Source organism: Pristiophorus japonicus, chromosome 8 (genome assembly GCF_044704955.1).
Source record: "Pristiophorus japonicus isolate sPriJap1 chromosome 8, sPriJap1.hap1, whole genome shotgun sequence".
Lineage (NCBI taxonomy): Eukaryota > Metazoa > Chordata > Chondrichthyes > Pristiophoridae > Pristiophorus > Pristiophorus japonicus.
This window is the reverse complement of record NC_091984.1, coordinates 161,466,233-161,485,516: the sequence shown is the minus strand read 5'-3', so window position 1 is coordinate 161,485,516 and position 19,284 is coordinate 161,466,233. Positions and strand designations below refer to the sequence as shown.

General features: G+C 40.0%; 1 protein-coding gene across 1 annotated transcript in view; it reads left to right on the top strand.

The window, feature by feature from the left end:
• Nucleotides 1–414: 414 nt before the first annotated feature.
• The window catches only part of LOC139269208 (dentin sialophosphoprotein-like), a 30,419-nt gene continuing 11,549 nt past the window's right edge, over nucleotides 415–19,284 (top strand). The window contains exons 1-9 of the mRNA XM_070888300.1: nucleotides 415–498; nucleotides 972–1,020; nucleotides 2,099–2,260; nucleotides 5,046–5,207; nucleotides 6,143–6,304; nucleotides 9,090–9,251; nucleotides 13,025–13,186; nucleotides 15,917–16,006; nucleotides 16,636–16,725. Of these exons, the coding sequence (XP_070744401.1) occupies nucleotides 415–498; nucleotides 972–1,020; nucleotides 2,099–2,260; nucleotides 5,046–5,207; nucleotides 6,143–6,304; nucleotides 9,090–9,251; nucleotides 13,025–13,186; nucleotides 15,917–16,006; nucleotides 16,636–16,725 (1,123 nt within the window). The remainder of the gene's footprint in view (nucleotides 499–971; nucleotides 1,021–2,098; nucleotides 2,261–5,045; nucleotides 5,208–6,142; nucleotides 6,305–9,089; nucleotides 9,252–13,024; nucleotides 13,187–15,916; nucleotides 16,007–16,635; nucleotides 16,726–19,284) is intronic.

Below are 19,284 nucleotides of genomic sequence, written 5' to 3'. Positions count from 1 at the left end.
ATTGAATATCGAACTGACAATGACTATGGAGGTGACAATGACTATGGAACTGACAATGACGATGGAACTGACAATGACTTTGGAGGTGACAATGTCTGTGGAACTGACAATGAATATGGAACTGACAATGACGATGGAAATGGCAATGACTATGGAGGTGACAATGACTATGGAGGTGACATTGAATATCGAACTGACAATGACTATGGAGGTGACAATGACTATGGAACTGACAATGACGATGGAACTGACAATGACTATGGAGGTAAGATTGACAATGGAACTGACAATGACAATGGAAATGACAATGACTTTGGAAGTGACAATGACGATGGAACTGACAATGACGATGGAACTGACAATGACTTGGAACTGACAATGACTATGGAACTGACAATGATTATGGAGGTGACAATGACGATGGAGGTGACAATGGCGATGGAACTGAAAATGACTATGGAGCTGACAATGACAATGGAGGCAACAATGATTATCAAGGTAACAATGACCATGGAGGTGACAATGACTATGAAAATGGCAATGACTATTGAGGTGACAATGACTATGGAGCTGACAATGACAATGGAGGCAACAATGATTATCAAGGTGACAATGACTATGGAGGTGACAATGACTCTGGAGGTGACATTGAATATCGAACTGACAATGACTATGGAACTGACAATGACGATGGAACTGACAATGACTTTGGAGGTGACAATGTCTGTGGAACTGACAATGAATATGGAACTGACAATGATTTTGGAACTGACAATGACGATGGAACTGACAATGACTATGGAAGTGACAATGACGATAGAACTGACAATGACTATGGAAGTGACAATTACTGTGGAACTGACAATGACGATGGAGGTGACCATGACTTTGGAACTGACAATAACTATGGAGGTGACAATGATTATGGAACTGAAAATGTCTATATAATTGACAATGACTATGGAGGTAAGATTGACAATGGAACTGACAATGACAATGGAAATGACAATGACTTTGGAAGTGACAATGACGATGGAACTGACAATGACGATGGAACTGACAATGACTTGGAACTGACAATGGCTATGGAACTGACAATGATTATGGAGGTGACAATGACACTGGAGGTGACAATGGCGATGGAACTGAAAATGACTATGGAGCTGACAATGACAATGGAGGCAACAATGATTATCAAGGTAACAATGACCATGGAGGTGACAATGACTATGAAAATGGCAATGACTATTGAGGTGACAATGACTATGGAGCTGACAATGACAATGGAGGCAACAATGATTATCAAGGTGACAATGACTATGGAGGTGACAATGACTATGAAAATGGCAATGACTATGGAGGTGACAATGACTATGGAGGTGACATTGAATATCGAACTGACAATGACTATGGAGGTGACAATGACTATGGAACTGACAGTGACGATGGAGGTGACCATGACTTTGGAACTGACAATGACTTTGGAACTGACAATGACTATGAAACCGACAATGATTTGGAGGTGACAATGACTTTCCAACTGACAATGATTATGGAACTGACAATGACTATGTAGGTGACAATGACTGTGGAGGTGACAATGAATTTGGAAGTGACAATGACTATGGAACTGACAATGACTATGCAGGAGACAATGACAATGGAACTGACAATGACGATGGAACTGACAATGGCTGTGGATTTGACAATGACTGTGGAACTGACAATGACTATGGAACTGACAATGACGATGGAACTGACATTGACTATGGAACTGACAATGACTATGGAGGTGACAATGATTATGGAACTGACAAAGTCTATGTAACTGACAATGACTATGGAGGTAAGATTGACAATGGAACTGACAATGACTATGGAGGTGACAATGATTATGGAGGTGACAATGACGATGGAGGTGACAATGGCGATGGAACTGAAAATGACTATGGAGCTGACAATGACAATGGAGTCAACAATGATTATCAAGGTGACAATGACCATGGAGGTGACAATGACTATGAAAATGGCAATGACTATTGAGGTGACAATGACTATGGAGCTGACAATGACAATGGAGGCAACAATGATTATCAAGGTGACAATGACTATGGAGGTGACAATGTCTATGAAAATAGCAATGACTATGGAGGTGACAATGACTATGGAGGTGACATTGAATATCGAACTGACAATGACTATGGAGGTGACAATGACTATGAAACTGACAATAACGATGGAACTGACAATGACTTTGGAGGTGACAATGTCTGTGGAACTGACAATGAATATGGAACAGACAATTACTATGGAACTGACATTAACTATGGAACTGACAATGAATATGGAGGTGACAATGATTATGGAACTGACAATGTCTATGTAACTGACAATGACTATGGAGGTAAGATTGACAATGGAACTGACAATGATAATGGAAATGACAATGACTTTGGAAGTGACAATGACGATGGAACTGACAATGACGATGGAACTGACAATGACTTGGAACTGACAATGACTAAGGAACTGACAATGACTTTGAAACTGACAGTGACTATGGAACTGACAATTACTATGGAACTGTCATTAACTATGGAACTGACAATGACTATGGAGGTGACAATGATTATGGAACTGACAATGTCTATGTAACTGACAATGACTATGGAGGTAAGATTGACAATGGAACTGACAATGACAATGGAAATGACAATGACATTGGAAGTGACAATGACGATGGAACTGACAATGACGATGGAACTGACAATGACTTGCAACTGACAATGACTATGGAACTGACAATGATTATGGAGGTGACAATGACTCTGGAGGTGACAATGGCGATGGAACTGAAAATGACTATGGAGCTGACAATGACAATGGAGGCAACAATGATTATCAAGGTGACAATGACTATGGAGGTGACAATGACTATGGAACTGACAATTACTATGGAACTGACAATGACTAAGGAACTGACAATGACTATGGAACTGACAGTGACTATGGAACTGACAATTACTATGGAACTGACATTGACTATGGAACTGACAATGACTATGGAGGTGACAATGATTATGGAACTGACAATGTCTATGTAACTGACAATGACTATGGAGGTAAGATTGACAATGGAACTGACAATGACAATGGAAATGACAATGACTTTGGAAGTGACAATGACGATGGAACTGACAATGACGATGGAACTGACAATGACTTGCAACTGACAATGACTATGGAACTGACAATGATTATGGAGGTGATAATGACTCTGGAGGTGACAATGGCGATGGAACTGAAAATGACTATGGAGCTGACAATGACAATGGAGGCAACAATGATTATCAAGGTGACAATGACTATGGAGGTGACAATGACTATGAAAATGGCAATGACTATGGAGGTGACAATGACTATGGAGGTGACATTGAATATCGAACTGACAATGACTATGGAGGTGACAATGACTATGGAACTGACAATGACGATGGAACTGACAATGACTTTGGAGGTGACAATGTCTGTGGAACTGACAATGAATATGGAACTGACAATGACGATGGAAATGGCAATGACTATGGAGGTGACAATGACGATGGAGGTGACATTGAATATCGAACTGACAATGACTATGGAGGGGACAATGACTATGGAACTGACAATGACGATGGAACTGTCAATGACTTTGGAGGTGACAATGTCTGTGGAACTGGCAATGAATATGGAACTGACAATGATTTTGGAACTGACAATGACGATGGAACTGACAATGACTATGGAAGTGACAATGACGATGGAACTGACAATGACTATGGAAGTGACAATTACTGTGGAACTGACAATGACGATGGAGGTGACCATGACTTTGGAACTGACAATGACTTTGGAACTGACAATGACTATGAAACCGACAATGATTTGGAGGTGACAATGACTTTCCAACTGACAATGATTATGGAACTGACAATGACTATGTAGGTGACAATGACTGTGGAGGTGACAATGAATTTGGAAGTGACAATGACTATGGAACTGACAATGACTATGCAGGAGACAATGACAATGGAACTGACAATGACGATGAAACTGACATTGACTTTGGAGGTGACAATGTCTGTGGAACTGACAATGACTATGGAACTGACAATGATGATGGAACTGAAAATGACTATGGAAGTGACAATTACTGTGGAACTGACAATGATTATGGAGGTGACAATGACTATGGAACTGACAATTACTATGGAACTGACAATGACTAAGGAACTGACAATGACGATGGAACTGACAGTGACTATGGAACTGACAATTACTATGGAACTGACATTGACTATGGAACTGACAATGACTATGGAGGTGACAATGATTATGGAACTGAAAATGTCTATTTAACTGACAATGAATATTGAGGTAAGATTGACAATGGAACTGACAATGACAATGGAAATGACAATGACTTTGGAAGTGACAATGACGATGGAACTGACAATGATGATGGAACTGACAATGACTTGGAACTGACAATGACTATGGAACTGACAATGATTATGGAGGTGACAATGACTCTGGAGGTGACATTGAATATCGAACTGACAATGACTATGGAGGTGACAATGACTATGGAACTGACAATGACGATGGAACTGACAATGACGATGGAACTGACAATGGCTGTGGATTTGACAATGACTGTGGAACTGACAATGACTATGGAACTGACAATGACGATGGAACTGACATTGACTATGGAACTGACAATGACTATGGAGGTGACAATGATTATGGAACTGACAATGTCTATGTAACTGACAATGACTATGGAGGTAAGATTGACAATGGAACTGACAATGACTATGGAACTGACAATGATTATGGAGGTGACAATGACTCTGGAGGTGACAATGACAATGGAGTCAACAATGATTATCAAGGTGACAATGACCATGGAGGTGACAATGACTATGAAAATGGCAATGACTATTGAGGTGACAATGACTATGGAGCTGACAATGACAATGGAGGCAACAATGATTATCAAGGTGACAATGACTATGGAGGTGACAATGTCTATGAAAATAGCAATGACTATGGAGGTGACAATGACTATGGAGGTGACATTGAATATCGAACTGACAATGACTATGGAGGTGACAATGACTATGAAACTGACAATAACGATGGAACTGACAATGACTTTGGAGGTGACAATGTCTGTGGAACTGACAATGAATATGGAACAGACAATTACTATTGAACTGACATTAACTATGGAACTGACAATGAATATGGAGGTGACAATGACTATGGAGCTGACAATGACAATGGAGGCAACAATGATTATCAAGGTGACAATGACTATGGAGGTGACAATGACTATGAAAATGGCAATGACTATGGAGGTGACAATGACTATGGAGGTGACATTGAATATCGAACTGACAATGACTATGGAGGTGACAATGACTATGGAACTGACAGTGACGATGGAGGTGACCATGACTTTGGAACTGACAATGACTTTGGAACTGACAATGACTATGAAACCGACAATGATTTGGAGGTGACAATGACTTTCCAACTGACAATGATTATGGAACTGACAATGTCTATGTAGGTGACAATGACTGTGGAGGTGACAATGAATTTGGAAGTGACAATGACTATGGAACTGACAATGACTATGCAGGAGACAATGACAATGGAACTGACAATGACGATGGAACTGACAATGGCTGTGGATTTGACAATGACTGTGGAACTGACAATGACTATGGAACTGACAATGACGATGGAACTGACATTGACTATGGAACTGACAATGACTATGGAGGTGACAATGATTATGGAACTGACAAAGTCTATGTAACTGACAATGACTATGGAGGTAAGATTGACAATGGAACTGACAATGACTATGGAGGTGACAATGATTATGGAGGTGACAATGACGATGGAGGTGACAATGGCGATGGAACTGAAAATGACTATGGAGCTGACAATGACAATGGAGTCAACAATGATTATCAAGGTGACAATGACCATGGAGGTGACAATGACTATGAAAATGGCAATGACTATTGAGGTGACAATGACTATGGAGCTGACAATGACAATGGAGGCAACAATGATTATCAAGGTGACAATGACTATGGAGGTGACAATGTCTATGAAAATAGCAATGACTATGGAGGTGACAATGACTATGGAGGTGACATTGAATATCGAACTGACAATGACTATGGAGGTGACAATGACTATGAAACTGACAATAACGATGGAACTGACAATGACTTTGGAGGTGACAATGTCTGTGGAACTGACAATGAATATGGAACAGACAATTACTATGGAACTGACATTAACTATGGAACTGACAATGAATATGGAGGTGACAATGATTATGGAACTGACAATGTCTATGTAACTGACAATGACTATGGAGGTAAGATTGACAATGGAACTGACAATGATAATGGAAATGACAATGACTTTGGAAGTGACAATGACGATGGAACTGACAATGACGATGGAACTGACAATGACTTGGAACTGACAATGACTAAGGAACTGACAATGACTTTGAAACTGACAGTGACTATGGAACTGACAATTACTATGGAACTGTCATTAACTATGGAACTGACAATGACTATGGAGGTGACAATGATTATGGAACTGACAATGTCTATGTAACTGACAATGACTATGGAGGTAAGATTGACAATGGAACTGACAATGACAATGGAAATGACAATGACATTGGAAGTGACAATGACGATGGAACTGACAATGACGATGGAACTGACAATGACTTGCAACTGACAATGACTATGGAACTGACAATGATTATGGAGGTGACAATGACTCTGGAGGTGACAATGGCGATGGAACTGAAAATGACTATGGAGCTGACAATGACAATGGAGGCAACAATGATTATCAAGGTGACAATGACTATGGAGGTGACAATGACTATGGAACTGACAATTACTATGGAACTGACAATGACTAAGGAACTGACAATGACTATGGAACTGACAGTGACTATGGAACTGACAATTACTATGGAACTGACATTGACTATGGAACTGACAATGACTATGGAGGTGACAATGATTATGGAACTGACAATGTCTATGTAACTGACAATGACTATGGAGGTAAGATTGACAATGGAACTGACAATGACAATGGAAATGACAATGACTTTGGAAGTGACAATGACGATGGAACTGACAATGACGATGGAACTGACAATGACTTGCAACTGACAATGACTATGGAACTGACAATGATTATGGAGGTGATAATGACTCTGGAGGTGACAATGGCGATGGAACTGAAAATGACTATGGAGCTGACAATGACAATGGAGGCAACAATGATTATCAAGGTGACAATGACTATGGAGGTGACAATGACTATGAAAATGGCAATGACTATGGAGGTGACAATGACTATGGAGGTGACATTGAATATCGAACTGACAATGACTATGGAGGTGACAATGACTATGGAACTGACAATGACGATGGAACTGACAATGACTTTGGAGGTGACAATGTCTGTGGAACTGACAATGAATATGGAACTGACAATGACGATGGAAATGGCAATGACTATGGAGGTGACAATGACGATGGAGGTGACATTGAATATCGAACTGACAATGACTATGGAGGGGACAATGACTATGGAACTGACAATGACGATGGAACTGTCAATGACTTTGGAGGTGACAATGTCTGTGGAACTGGCAATGAATATGGAACTGACAATGATTTTGGAACTGACAATGACGATGGAACTGACAATGACTATGGAAGTGACAATGACGATGGAACTGACAATGACTATGGAAGTGACAATTACTGTGGAACTGACAATGACGATGGAGGTGACCATGACTTTGGAACTGACAATGACTTTGGAACTGACAATGACTATGAAACCGACAATGATTTGGAGGTGACAATGACTTTCCAACTGACAATGATTATGGAACTGACAATGACTATGTAGGTGACAATGACTGTGGAGGTGACAATGAATTTGGAAGTGACAATGACTATGGAACTGACAATGACTATGCAGGAGACAATGACAATGGAACTGACAATGACGATGAAACTGACATTGACTTTGGAGGTGACAATGTCTGTGGAACTGACAATGACTATGGAACTGACAATGATGATGGAACTGAAAATGACTATGGAAGTGACAATTACTGTGGAACTGACAATGATTATGGAGGTGACAATGACTATGGAACTGACAATTACTATGGAACTGACAATGACTAAGGAACTGACAATGACGATGGAACTGACAGTGACTATGGAACTGACAATTACTATGGAACTGACATTGACTATGGAACTGACAATGACTATGGAGGTGACAATGATTATGGAACTGAAAATGTCTATTTAACTGACAATGAATATTGAGGTAAGATTGACAATGGAACTGACAATGACAATGGAAATGACAATGACTTTGGAAGTGACAATGACGATGGAACTGACAATGACGATGGAACTGACAATGACTTGGAACTGACAATGACTATGGAACTGACAATGATTATGGAGGTGACAATGACTCTGGAGGTGACATTGAATATCGAACTGACAATGACTATGGAGGTGACAATGACTATGGAACTGACAATGACGATGGAACTGACAATGACGATGGAACTGACAATGGCTGTGGATTTGACAATGACTGTGGAACTGACAATGACTATGGAACTGACAATGACGATGGAACTGACATTGACTATGGAACTGACAATGACTATGGAGGTGACAATGATTATGGAACTGACAATGTCTATGTAACTGACAATGACTATGGAGGTAAGATTGACAATGGAACTGACAATGACTATGGAACTGACAATGATTATGGAGGTGACAATGACTCTGGAGGTGACAATGACAATGGAGTCAACAATGATTATCAAGGTGACAATGACCATGGAGGTGACAATGACTATGAAAATGGCAATGACTATTGAGGTGACAATGACTATGGAGCTGACAATGACAATGGAGGCAACAATGATTATCAAGGTGACAATGACTATGGAGGTGACAATGTCTATGAAAATAACAATGACTATGGAGGTGACAATGACTATGGAGGTGACATTGAATATCGAACTGACAATGACTATGGAGGTGACAATGACTATGCAACTGACAATAACGATGGAACTGACAATGACTTTGGAGGTGACAATGTCTGTGGAACTGACAATGAATATGGAACAGACAATTACTATGGAACTGACATTAACTATGGAACTGACAATGAATATGGAGGTGACAATGATTATGGAACTGACAATGTCTATGTAACTGACAATGACTATGGAGGTAAGATTGACAATGGAACTGACAATGATAATGGAAATGACAATGACTTTGGAAGTGACAATGACGATGGAACTGACAATGACGATGGAACTGACAATGACTTGGAACTGACAATGACTAAGGAACTGACAATGACTTTGAAACTGACAGTGACTATGGAACTGACAATTACTATGGAACTGTCATTAACTATGGAACTGACAATGACTATGGAGGTGACAATGATTATGGAACTGACAATGTCTATGTAACTGACAATGACTATGGAGGTAAGATTGACAATGGAACTGACAATGACAATGGAAATGACAATGACATTGGAAGTGACAATGACGATGGAACTGACAATGACGATGGAACTGACAATGACTTGCAACTGACAATGACTATGGAACTGACAATGATTATGGAGGTGACAATGACTCTGGAGGTGACAATGGCGATGGAACTGAAAATGACTATGGAGCTGACAATGACAATGGAGGCAACAATGATTATCAAGGTGACAATGACTATGGAGGTGACAATGACTATGGAACTGACAATTACTATGGAACTGACAATGACTAAGGAACTGACAATGACTATGGAACTGACAGTGACTATGGAACTGACAATTACTATGGAACTGTCATTAACTATGGAACTGACAATGACTATGGAGGTGACAATGATTATGGAACTGACAATGTCTATGTAACTGACAATGACTATGGAGGTAAGATTGACAATGGAACTGACAATGACAATGGAAATGACAATGACATTGGAAGTGACAATGACGATGGAACTGACAATGACGATGGAACTGACAATGACTATGGAGCTGACAATGACAATGGAGGCAACAATGATTATCAAGGTGACAATGACTATGGAGGTGACAATGACTATGGAACTGACAATTACTATGGAACTGACAATGACTAAGGAACTGACAATGACTATGGAACTGACAGTGACTATGGAACTGACAATTACTATGGAACTGACATTGACTATGGAACTGACAATGATAATGGAAATGACAATGACTTTGGAAGTGACAATGACGATGGAACTGACAATGACGATGGAACTGACAATGACTTGGAACTGACAATGACTAAGGAACTGACAATGACTTTGAAACTGACAGTGACTATGGAACTGACAATTACTATGGAACTGTCATTAACTATGGAACTGACAATGACTATGGAGGTGACAATGATTATGGAACTGACAATGTCTATGTAACTGACAATGACTATGGAGGTAAGATTGACAATGGAACTGACAATGACAATGGAAATGACAATGACATTGGAAGTGACAATGACGATGGAACTGACAATGACGATGGAACTGACAATGACTTGCAACTGACAATGACTATGGAACTGACAATGATTATGGAGGTGACAATGACTCTGGAGGTGACAATGGCGATGGAACTGAAAATGACTATGGAGCTGACAATGACAATGGAGGCAACAATGATTATCAAGGTGACAATGACTATGGAGGTGACAATGACTATGGAACTGACAATTACTATGGAACTGACAATGACTAAGGAACTGACAATGACTATGGAACTGACAGTGACTATGGAACTGACAATTACTATGGAACTGACATTGACTATGGAACTGACAATGATAATGGAAATGACAATGATTATGGAACTGACAATGTCTATGTAACTGACAATGACTATGGAGGTAAGATTGACAATGGAACTGACAATGACAATGGAAATGACAATGACTTTGGAAGTGACAATGACGATGGAACTGACAATGACGATGGAACTGACAATGACTTGCAACTGACAATGACTATGGAACTGACAATGATTATGGAGGTGATAATGACTCTGGAGGTGACAATGGCGATGGAACTGAAAATGACTATGGAGCTGACAATGACAATGGAGGCAACAATGATTATCAAGGTGACAATGACTATGGAGGTGACAATGACTATGAAAATGGCAATGACTATGGAGGTGACAATGACTATGGAGGTGACATTGAATATCGAACTGACAATGACTATGGAGGTGACAATGACTATGGAACTGACAATGACGATGGAACTGACAATGACTTTGGAGGTGACAATGTCTGTGGAACTGACAATGAATATGGAACTGACAATGACGATGGAAATGGCAATGACTATGGAGGTGACAATGACGATGGAGGTGACATTGAATATCGAACTGACAATGACTATGGAGGGGACAATGACTATGGAACTGACAATGACGATGGAACTGTCAATGACTTTGGAGGTGACAATGTCTGTGGAACTGGCAATGAATATGGAACTGACAATGATTTTGGAACTGACAATGACGATGGAACTGACAATGACTATGGAAGTGACAATGACGATGGAACTGACAATGACTATGGAAGTGACAATTACTGTGGAACTGACAATGACGATGGAGGTGACCATGACTTTGGAACTGACAATGACTTTGGAACTGACAATGACTATGAAACCGACAATGATTTGGAGGTGACAATGACTTTCCAACTGACAATGATTATGGAACTGACAATGACTATGTAGGTGACAATGACTGTGGAGGTGACAATGAATTTGGAAGTGACAATGACTATGGAACTGACAATGACTATGCAGGAGACAATGACAATGGAACTGACAATGACGATGAAACTGACATTGACTTTGGAGGTGACAATGTCTGTGGAACTGACAATGACTATGGAACTGACAATGATGATGGAACTGAAAATGACTATGGAAGTGACAATTACTGTGGAACTGACAATGATTATGGAGGTGACAATGACTATGGAACTGACAATTACTATGGAACTGACAATGACTAAGGAACTGACAATGACGATGGAACTGACAGTGACTATGGAACTGACAATTACTATGGAACTGACATTGACTATGGAACTGACAATGACTATGGAGGTGACAATGATTATGGAACTGAAAATGTCTATTTAACTGACAATGAATATTGAGGTAAGATTGACAATGGAACTGACAATGACAATGGAAATGACAATGACTTTGGAAGTGACAATGACGATGGAACTGACAATGACGATGGAACTGACAATGACTTGGAACTGACAATGACTATGGAACTGACAATGATTATGGAGGTGACAATGACTCTGGAGGTGACATTGAATATCGAACTGACAATGACTATGGAGGTGACAATGACTATGGAACTGACAATGACGATGGAACTGACAATGACGATGGAACTGACAATGGCTGTGGATTTGACAATGACTGTGGAACTGACAATGACTATGGAACTGACAATGACGATGGAACTGACATTGACTATGGAACTGACAATGACTATGGAGGTGACAATGATTATGGAACTGACAATGTCTATGTAACTGACAATGACTATGGAGGTAAGATTGACAATGGAACTGACAATGACTATGGAACTGACAATGATTATGGAGGTGACAATGACTCTGGAGGTGACAATGACAATGGAGTCAACAATGATTATCAAGGTGACAATGACCATGGAGGTGACAATGACTATGAAAATGGCAATGACTATTGAGGTGACAATGACTATGGAGCTGACAATGACAATGGAGGCAACAATGATTATCAAGGTGACAATGACTATGGAGGTGACAATGTCTATGAAAATAGCAATGACTATGGAGGTGACAATGACTATGGAGGTGACATTGAATATCGAACTGACAATGACTATGGAGGTGACAATGACTATGCAACTGACAATAACGATGGAACTGACAATGACTTTGGAGGTGACAATGTCTGTGGAACTGACAATGAATATGGAACAGACAATTACTATGGAACTGACATTAACTATGGAACTGACAATGAATATGGAGGTGACAATGATTATGGAACTGACAATGTCTATGTAACTGACAATGACTATGGAGGTAAGATTGACAATGGAACTGACAATGATAATGGAAATGACAATGACTTTGGAAGTGACAATGACGATGGAACTGACAATGACGATGGAACTGACAATGACTTGGAACTGACAATGACTAAGGAACTGACAATGACTTTGAAACTGACAGTGACTATGGAACTGACAATTACTATGGAACTGTCATTAACTATGGAACTGACAATGACTATGGAGGTGACAATGATTATGGAACTGACAATGTCTATGTAACTGACAATGACTATGGAGGTAAGATTGACAATGGAACTGACAATGACAATGGAAATGACAATGACATTGGAAGTGACAATGACGATGGAACTGACAATGACGATGGAACTGACAATGACTTGCAACTGACAATGACTATGGAACTGACAATGATTATGGAGGTGACAATGACTCTGGAGGTGACAATGGCGATGGAACTGAAAATGACTATGGAGCTGACAATGACAATGGAGGCAACAATGATTATCAAGGTGACAATGACTATGGAGGTGACAATGACTATGGAACTGACAATTACTATGGAACTGACAATGACTAAGGAACTGACAATGACTATGGAACTGACAGTGACTATGGAACTGACAATTACTATGGAACTGACATTGACTATGGAACTGACAATGACTATGGAGGTGACAATGATTATGGAACTGACAATGTCTATGTAACTGACAATGACTATGGAGGTAAGATTGACAATGGAACTGACAATGACAATGGAAATGACAATGACTTTGGAAGTGACAATGACGATGGAACTGACAATGACGATGGAACTGACAATGACTTGCAACTGACAATGACTATGGAACTGACAATGATTATGGAGGTGATAATGACTCTGGAGGTGACAATGGCGATGGAACTGAAAATGACTATGGAGCTGACAATGACAATGGAGGCAACAATGATTATCAAGGTGACAATGACTATGGAGGTGACAATGACTATGAAAATGGCAATGACTATGGAGGTGACAATGACTATGGAGGTGACATTGAATATCGAACTGACAATGACTATGGAGGTGACAATGACTATGGAACTGACAATGACGATGGAACTGACAATGACTTTGGAGGTGACAATGTCTGTGGAACTGACAATGAATATGGAACTGACAATGACGATGGAAATGGCAATGACTATGGAGGTGACAATGACGATGGAGGTGACATTGAATATCGAACTGACAATGACTATGGAGGGGACAATGACTATGGAACTGACAATGACGATGGAACTGTCAATGACTTTGGAGGTGACAATGTCTGTGGAACTGGCAATGAATATGGAACTGACAATGATTTTGGAACTGACAATGACGATGGAACTGACAATGACTATGGAAGTGACAATGACGATGGAACTGACAATGACTATGGAAGTGACAATTACTGTGGAACTGACAATGACGATGGAGGTGACCATGACTTTGGAACTGACAATGACTTTGGAACTGACAATGACTATGAAACCGACAATGATTTGGAGGTGACAATGACTTTCCAACTGACAATGATTATGGAACTGACAATGACTATGTAGGTGACAATGACTGTGGAGGTGACAATGAATTTGGAAGTGACAATGACTATGGAACTGACAATGACTATGCAGGAGACAATGACAATGGAACTGACAATGACGATGAAACTGACATTGACTTTGGAGGTGACAATGTCTGTCGAACTGACAATGACTATGGAACTGACAATGATGATGGAACTGAAAATGACTATGGAAGTGACAATTACTGTGGAACTGACAATGATTATGGAGGTGACAATGACTATGGAACTGACAATTACTATGGAACTGACAATGACTAAGGAACTGACAATGACGATGGAACTGACAGTGACTATGGAACTGACAATTACTATGGAACTGACATTGACTATGGAACTGACAATGACTATGGAGGTGACAATGATTATGGAACTGAAAATGTCTATTTAACTGACAATGAATATTGAGGTAAGATTGACAATGGAACTGACAATGACAATGGAAATGACAATGACTTTGGAAGTGACAATGACGATGGAACTGACAATGACGATGGAACTGACAATGACTTGGAACTGACAATGACTATGGAACTGACAATGATTATGGAGGTGACAATGACTCTGGAGGTGACATTGAATATCGAACTGACAATGACTATGGAGGTGACAATGACTATGGAACTGACAATGACGATGGAACTGACAATGACTTTGGAGGTGACAATGTCTGTGGAACTGACAATGAATATGGAACTGACAATGACGATGGAAATGGCAATGACTATGGAGGTGACAATGACTATGGAGGTGACATTGAATATCGAACTGACAATGACTATGGAGGTGACAATGACTATGGAACTGACAATGACGATGGAACTGACAATGACTATGGAGGTAAGATTGACAATGGAACTGACAATGACAATGGAAATGACAATGACTTTGGAAGTGACAATGACGATGGAACTGACAATGACGATGGAACTGACAATGACTTGGAACTGACAATGACTATGGAACTGACAATGATTATGGAGGTGACAATGACGATGGAGGTGACAATGGCGATGGAACTGAAAATGACTATGGAGCTGACAATGACAATGGAGGCAACAATGATTATCAAGGTAAAAATGACCATGGAGGTGACAATGACTATGAAAATGGCAATGACTATTGAGGTGACAATGACTATGGAGCTGACAATGACAATGGAGGCAACAATGATTATCAAGGTGACAATGACTATGGAGGTGACAATGACTCTGGAGGTGACATTGAATATCGAACTGACAATGACTATGGAGGTGACAATGACTATGGAACTGACAATGACGATGGAACTGACAATGACTTTGGAGGTGACAATGTCTGTGGAACTGACAATGAATATGGAACTGACAATGATTTTGGAACTGACAATGACGATGGAACTGACAATGACTATGGAAGTGACAATGACGATAGAACTGACAATGACTATGGAAGTGACAATTACTGTGGAACTGACAATGACGATGGAGGTGACCATGACTTTGGAACTGACAATAACTATGGAGGTGACAATGATTATGGAACTGAAAATGTCTATGTAACTGACAATGACTATGGAGGTAAGATTGACAATGGAACTGACAATGACAATGGAAATGACAATGACTTTGGAAGTGACAATGACGATGGAACTGACAATGACGATGGAACTGACAATGACTTGGAACTGACAATGACTATGGAACTGACAATGATTATGGAGGTGACAATGACGATGGAGGTGACAATGGCGATGGAACTGAAAATGACTATGGAGCTGACAATGACAATGGAGGCAACAATGATTATCAAGGTAACAATGACCATGGAGGTGACAATGACTATGAAAATGGCAATGACTATTGAGGTGACAATGACTATGGAGCTGACAATGACAATGGAGGCAACAATGATTATCAAGGTGACAATGACTATGGATGTGACAATGACTATGAAAATGGCAATGACTATGGAGGTGACAATGACTATGGAGGTGACATTGAATATCGAACTGACAATGACTATGGAGGTGACAATGACTATGGAACTGACAATGACGATGGAGGTGACCATGACTTTGGAACTGACAATGACTTTGGAACTGACAATGACTATGAAACCGACAATGATTTGGAGGTGACAATGACTTTCCAACTGACAATGATTATGGAACTGACAATGACTATGTAGGTGACAATGACTGTGGAGGTGACAATGAATTTGGAAGTGACAATGACTATGGAACTGACAATGACTATGCAGGAGACAATGACAATGGAACTGACAATGACGATGGAACTGACAATGGCTGTGGATTTGACAATGACTGTGGAACTGACAATGACTATGGAACTGACAATGACGATGGAACTGACATTGACTATGGAACTGACAATGACTATGGAGGTGACAATGATTATGGAACTGACAATGTCTATGTAACTGACAATGACTATGGAGGTAAGATTGACAATGGAACTGACAATGACTATGGAACTGACAATGATTATGGAGGTGACAATGACTCTGGAGGTGACAATGGCGATGGAACTGAAAATGACTATGGAGCTGACAATGACAATGGAGTCAACAATGATTATCAAGGTGACAATGACCATGGAGGTGACAATGACTATGAAAATGGCAATGACTATTGAGGTGACAATGACTATGGAGCTGACAATGACAATGGAGGCAACAATGATTATCAAGGTGACAATGACTATGGAGGTGACAATGTCTATGAAAATAGCAATGACTATGGAGGTGACAATGACTATGGAGGTGACATTGAATATCGAACTGACAATGACTATGGAGGTGACAATGACTATGAAACTGACAATGACGATGGAACTGACAATGACTTTGGAGGTGACAATGTCTGTGGAACTGACAATGAATATGGAACAGACAATTACTATGGAACTGACATTAACTATGGAACTGACAATGAATATGGAGGTGACAATGATTATGGAACTGACAATGTCTATGTAACTGACAATGACTATGGAGGTAAGATTGACAATGGAACTGACAATGATAATGGAAATGACAATGACTTTGGAAGTGACAATGACGATGGAACTGACAATGACGATGGAACTGACAATGACTTGGAACTGACAATGACTAAGGAACTGACAATGACTTTGAAACTGACAGTGACTATGGAACTGACAATTACTATGGAACTGACATTAACTATGGAACTGACAATGACTATGGAGGTGACAATGATTATGGAACTGACAATGTCTATGTAACTGACAATGACTATGGAGGTAAGATTGACAATGGAACTGACAATGACAATGGAAATGACAATGACATTGGAAGTGACAATGACGATGGAACTGACAATGACGATGGAACTGACAATGACTTGCAACTGACAATGACTATGGAACTGACAATGATTATGGAGGTGACAATGACTCTGGAGGTGACAATGGCGATGGAACTGAAAATGACTATGGAGCTGACAATGACAATGGAGGCAACAATGATTATCAAGGTGACAATGACTATGGAGGTGACAATGACTATGAAAATGGCAATGACTATGGAGGTGACAATGACTATGGAGGTGACATTGAATATCGAACTGACAATGACTATGGAGGTGACAATGACTATGGAACTGACAATGACGATGGAACTGACAATGACTTTGGAGGTGACAATGTCTGTGGAACTGACAATGAATATGGAACTGACAATGACGATGGAAATGGCAATGACTATGGAGGTGACAATGACGATGGAGGTGACATTGAATATCGAACTGACAATGACTATGGAGGGGACAATGACGATGGAACTGACAATGACGATGGAACTGACAATGACTTTGGAGGTGACAATGTCTGTGGAACTGACAATGAATATGGAACTGACAATGATTTTGGAACTGACAATGACGATGGAACTGACAATGACTATGGAAGTGACAATGACGATGGAACTGACAATGACTATGGAAGTGACAATTACTGTGGAACTGACAATGACGATGGAGGTGACCATGACTTTGGATCTGAAAATGACTTTGGAACTGACAATGACTATGAAACCGACAATGATTTGGAGGTGACAATGACTTTCCAACTGACAATGATTATGGAACTGACAATGACTATGTAGGTGACAATGACTGTGGAGGTGACAATGAATTTGGAAGTGACAATGACTATGGAACTGACAATGACGATGGAACTGACAATGACTATGGAAGTGGCAATTACTGTGGAACTGACAATGATTATGGAGGTGACAATGACTATGGAACTGACAATTACTATGGAACTGACAATGACTAAGGAACTGACAATGACGATGGAACTGACAGTGACTATGGAACTGACAA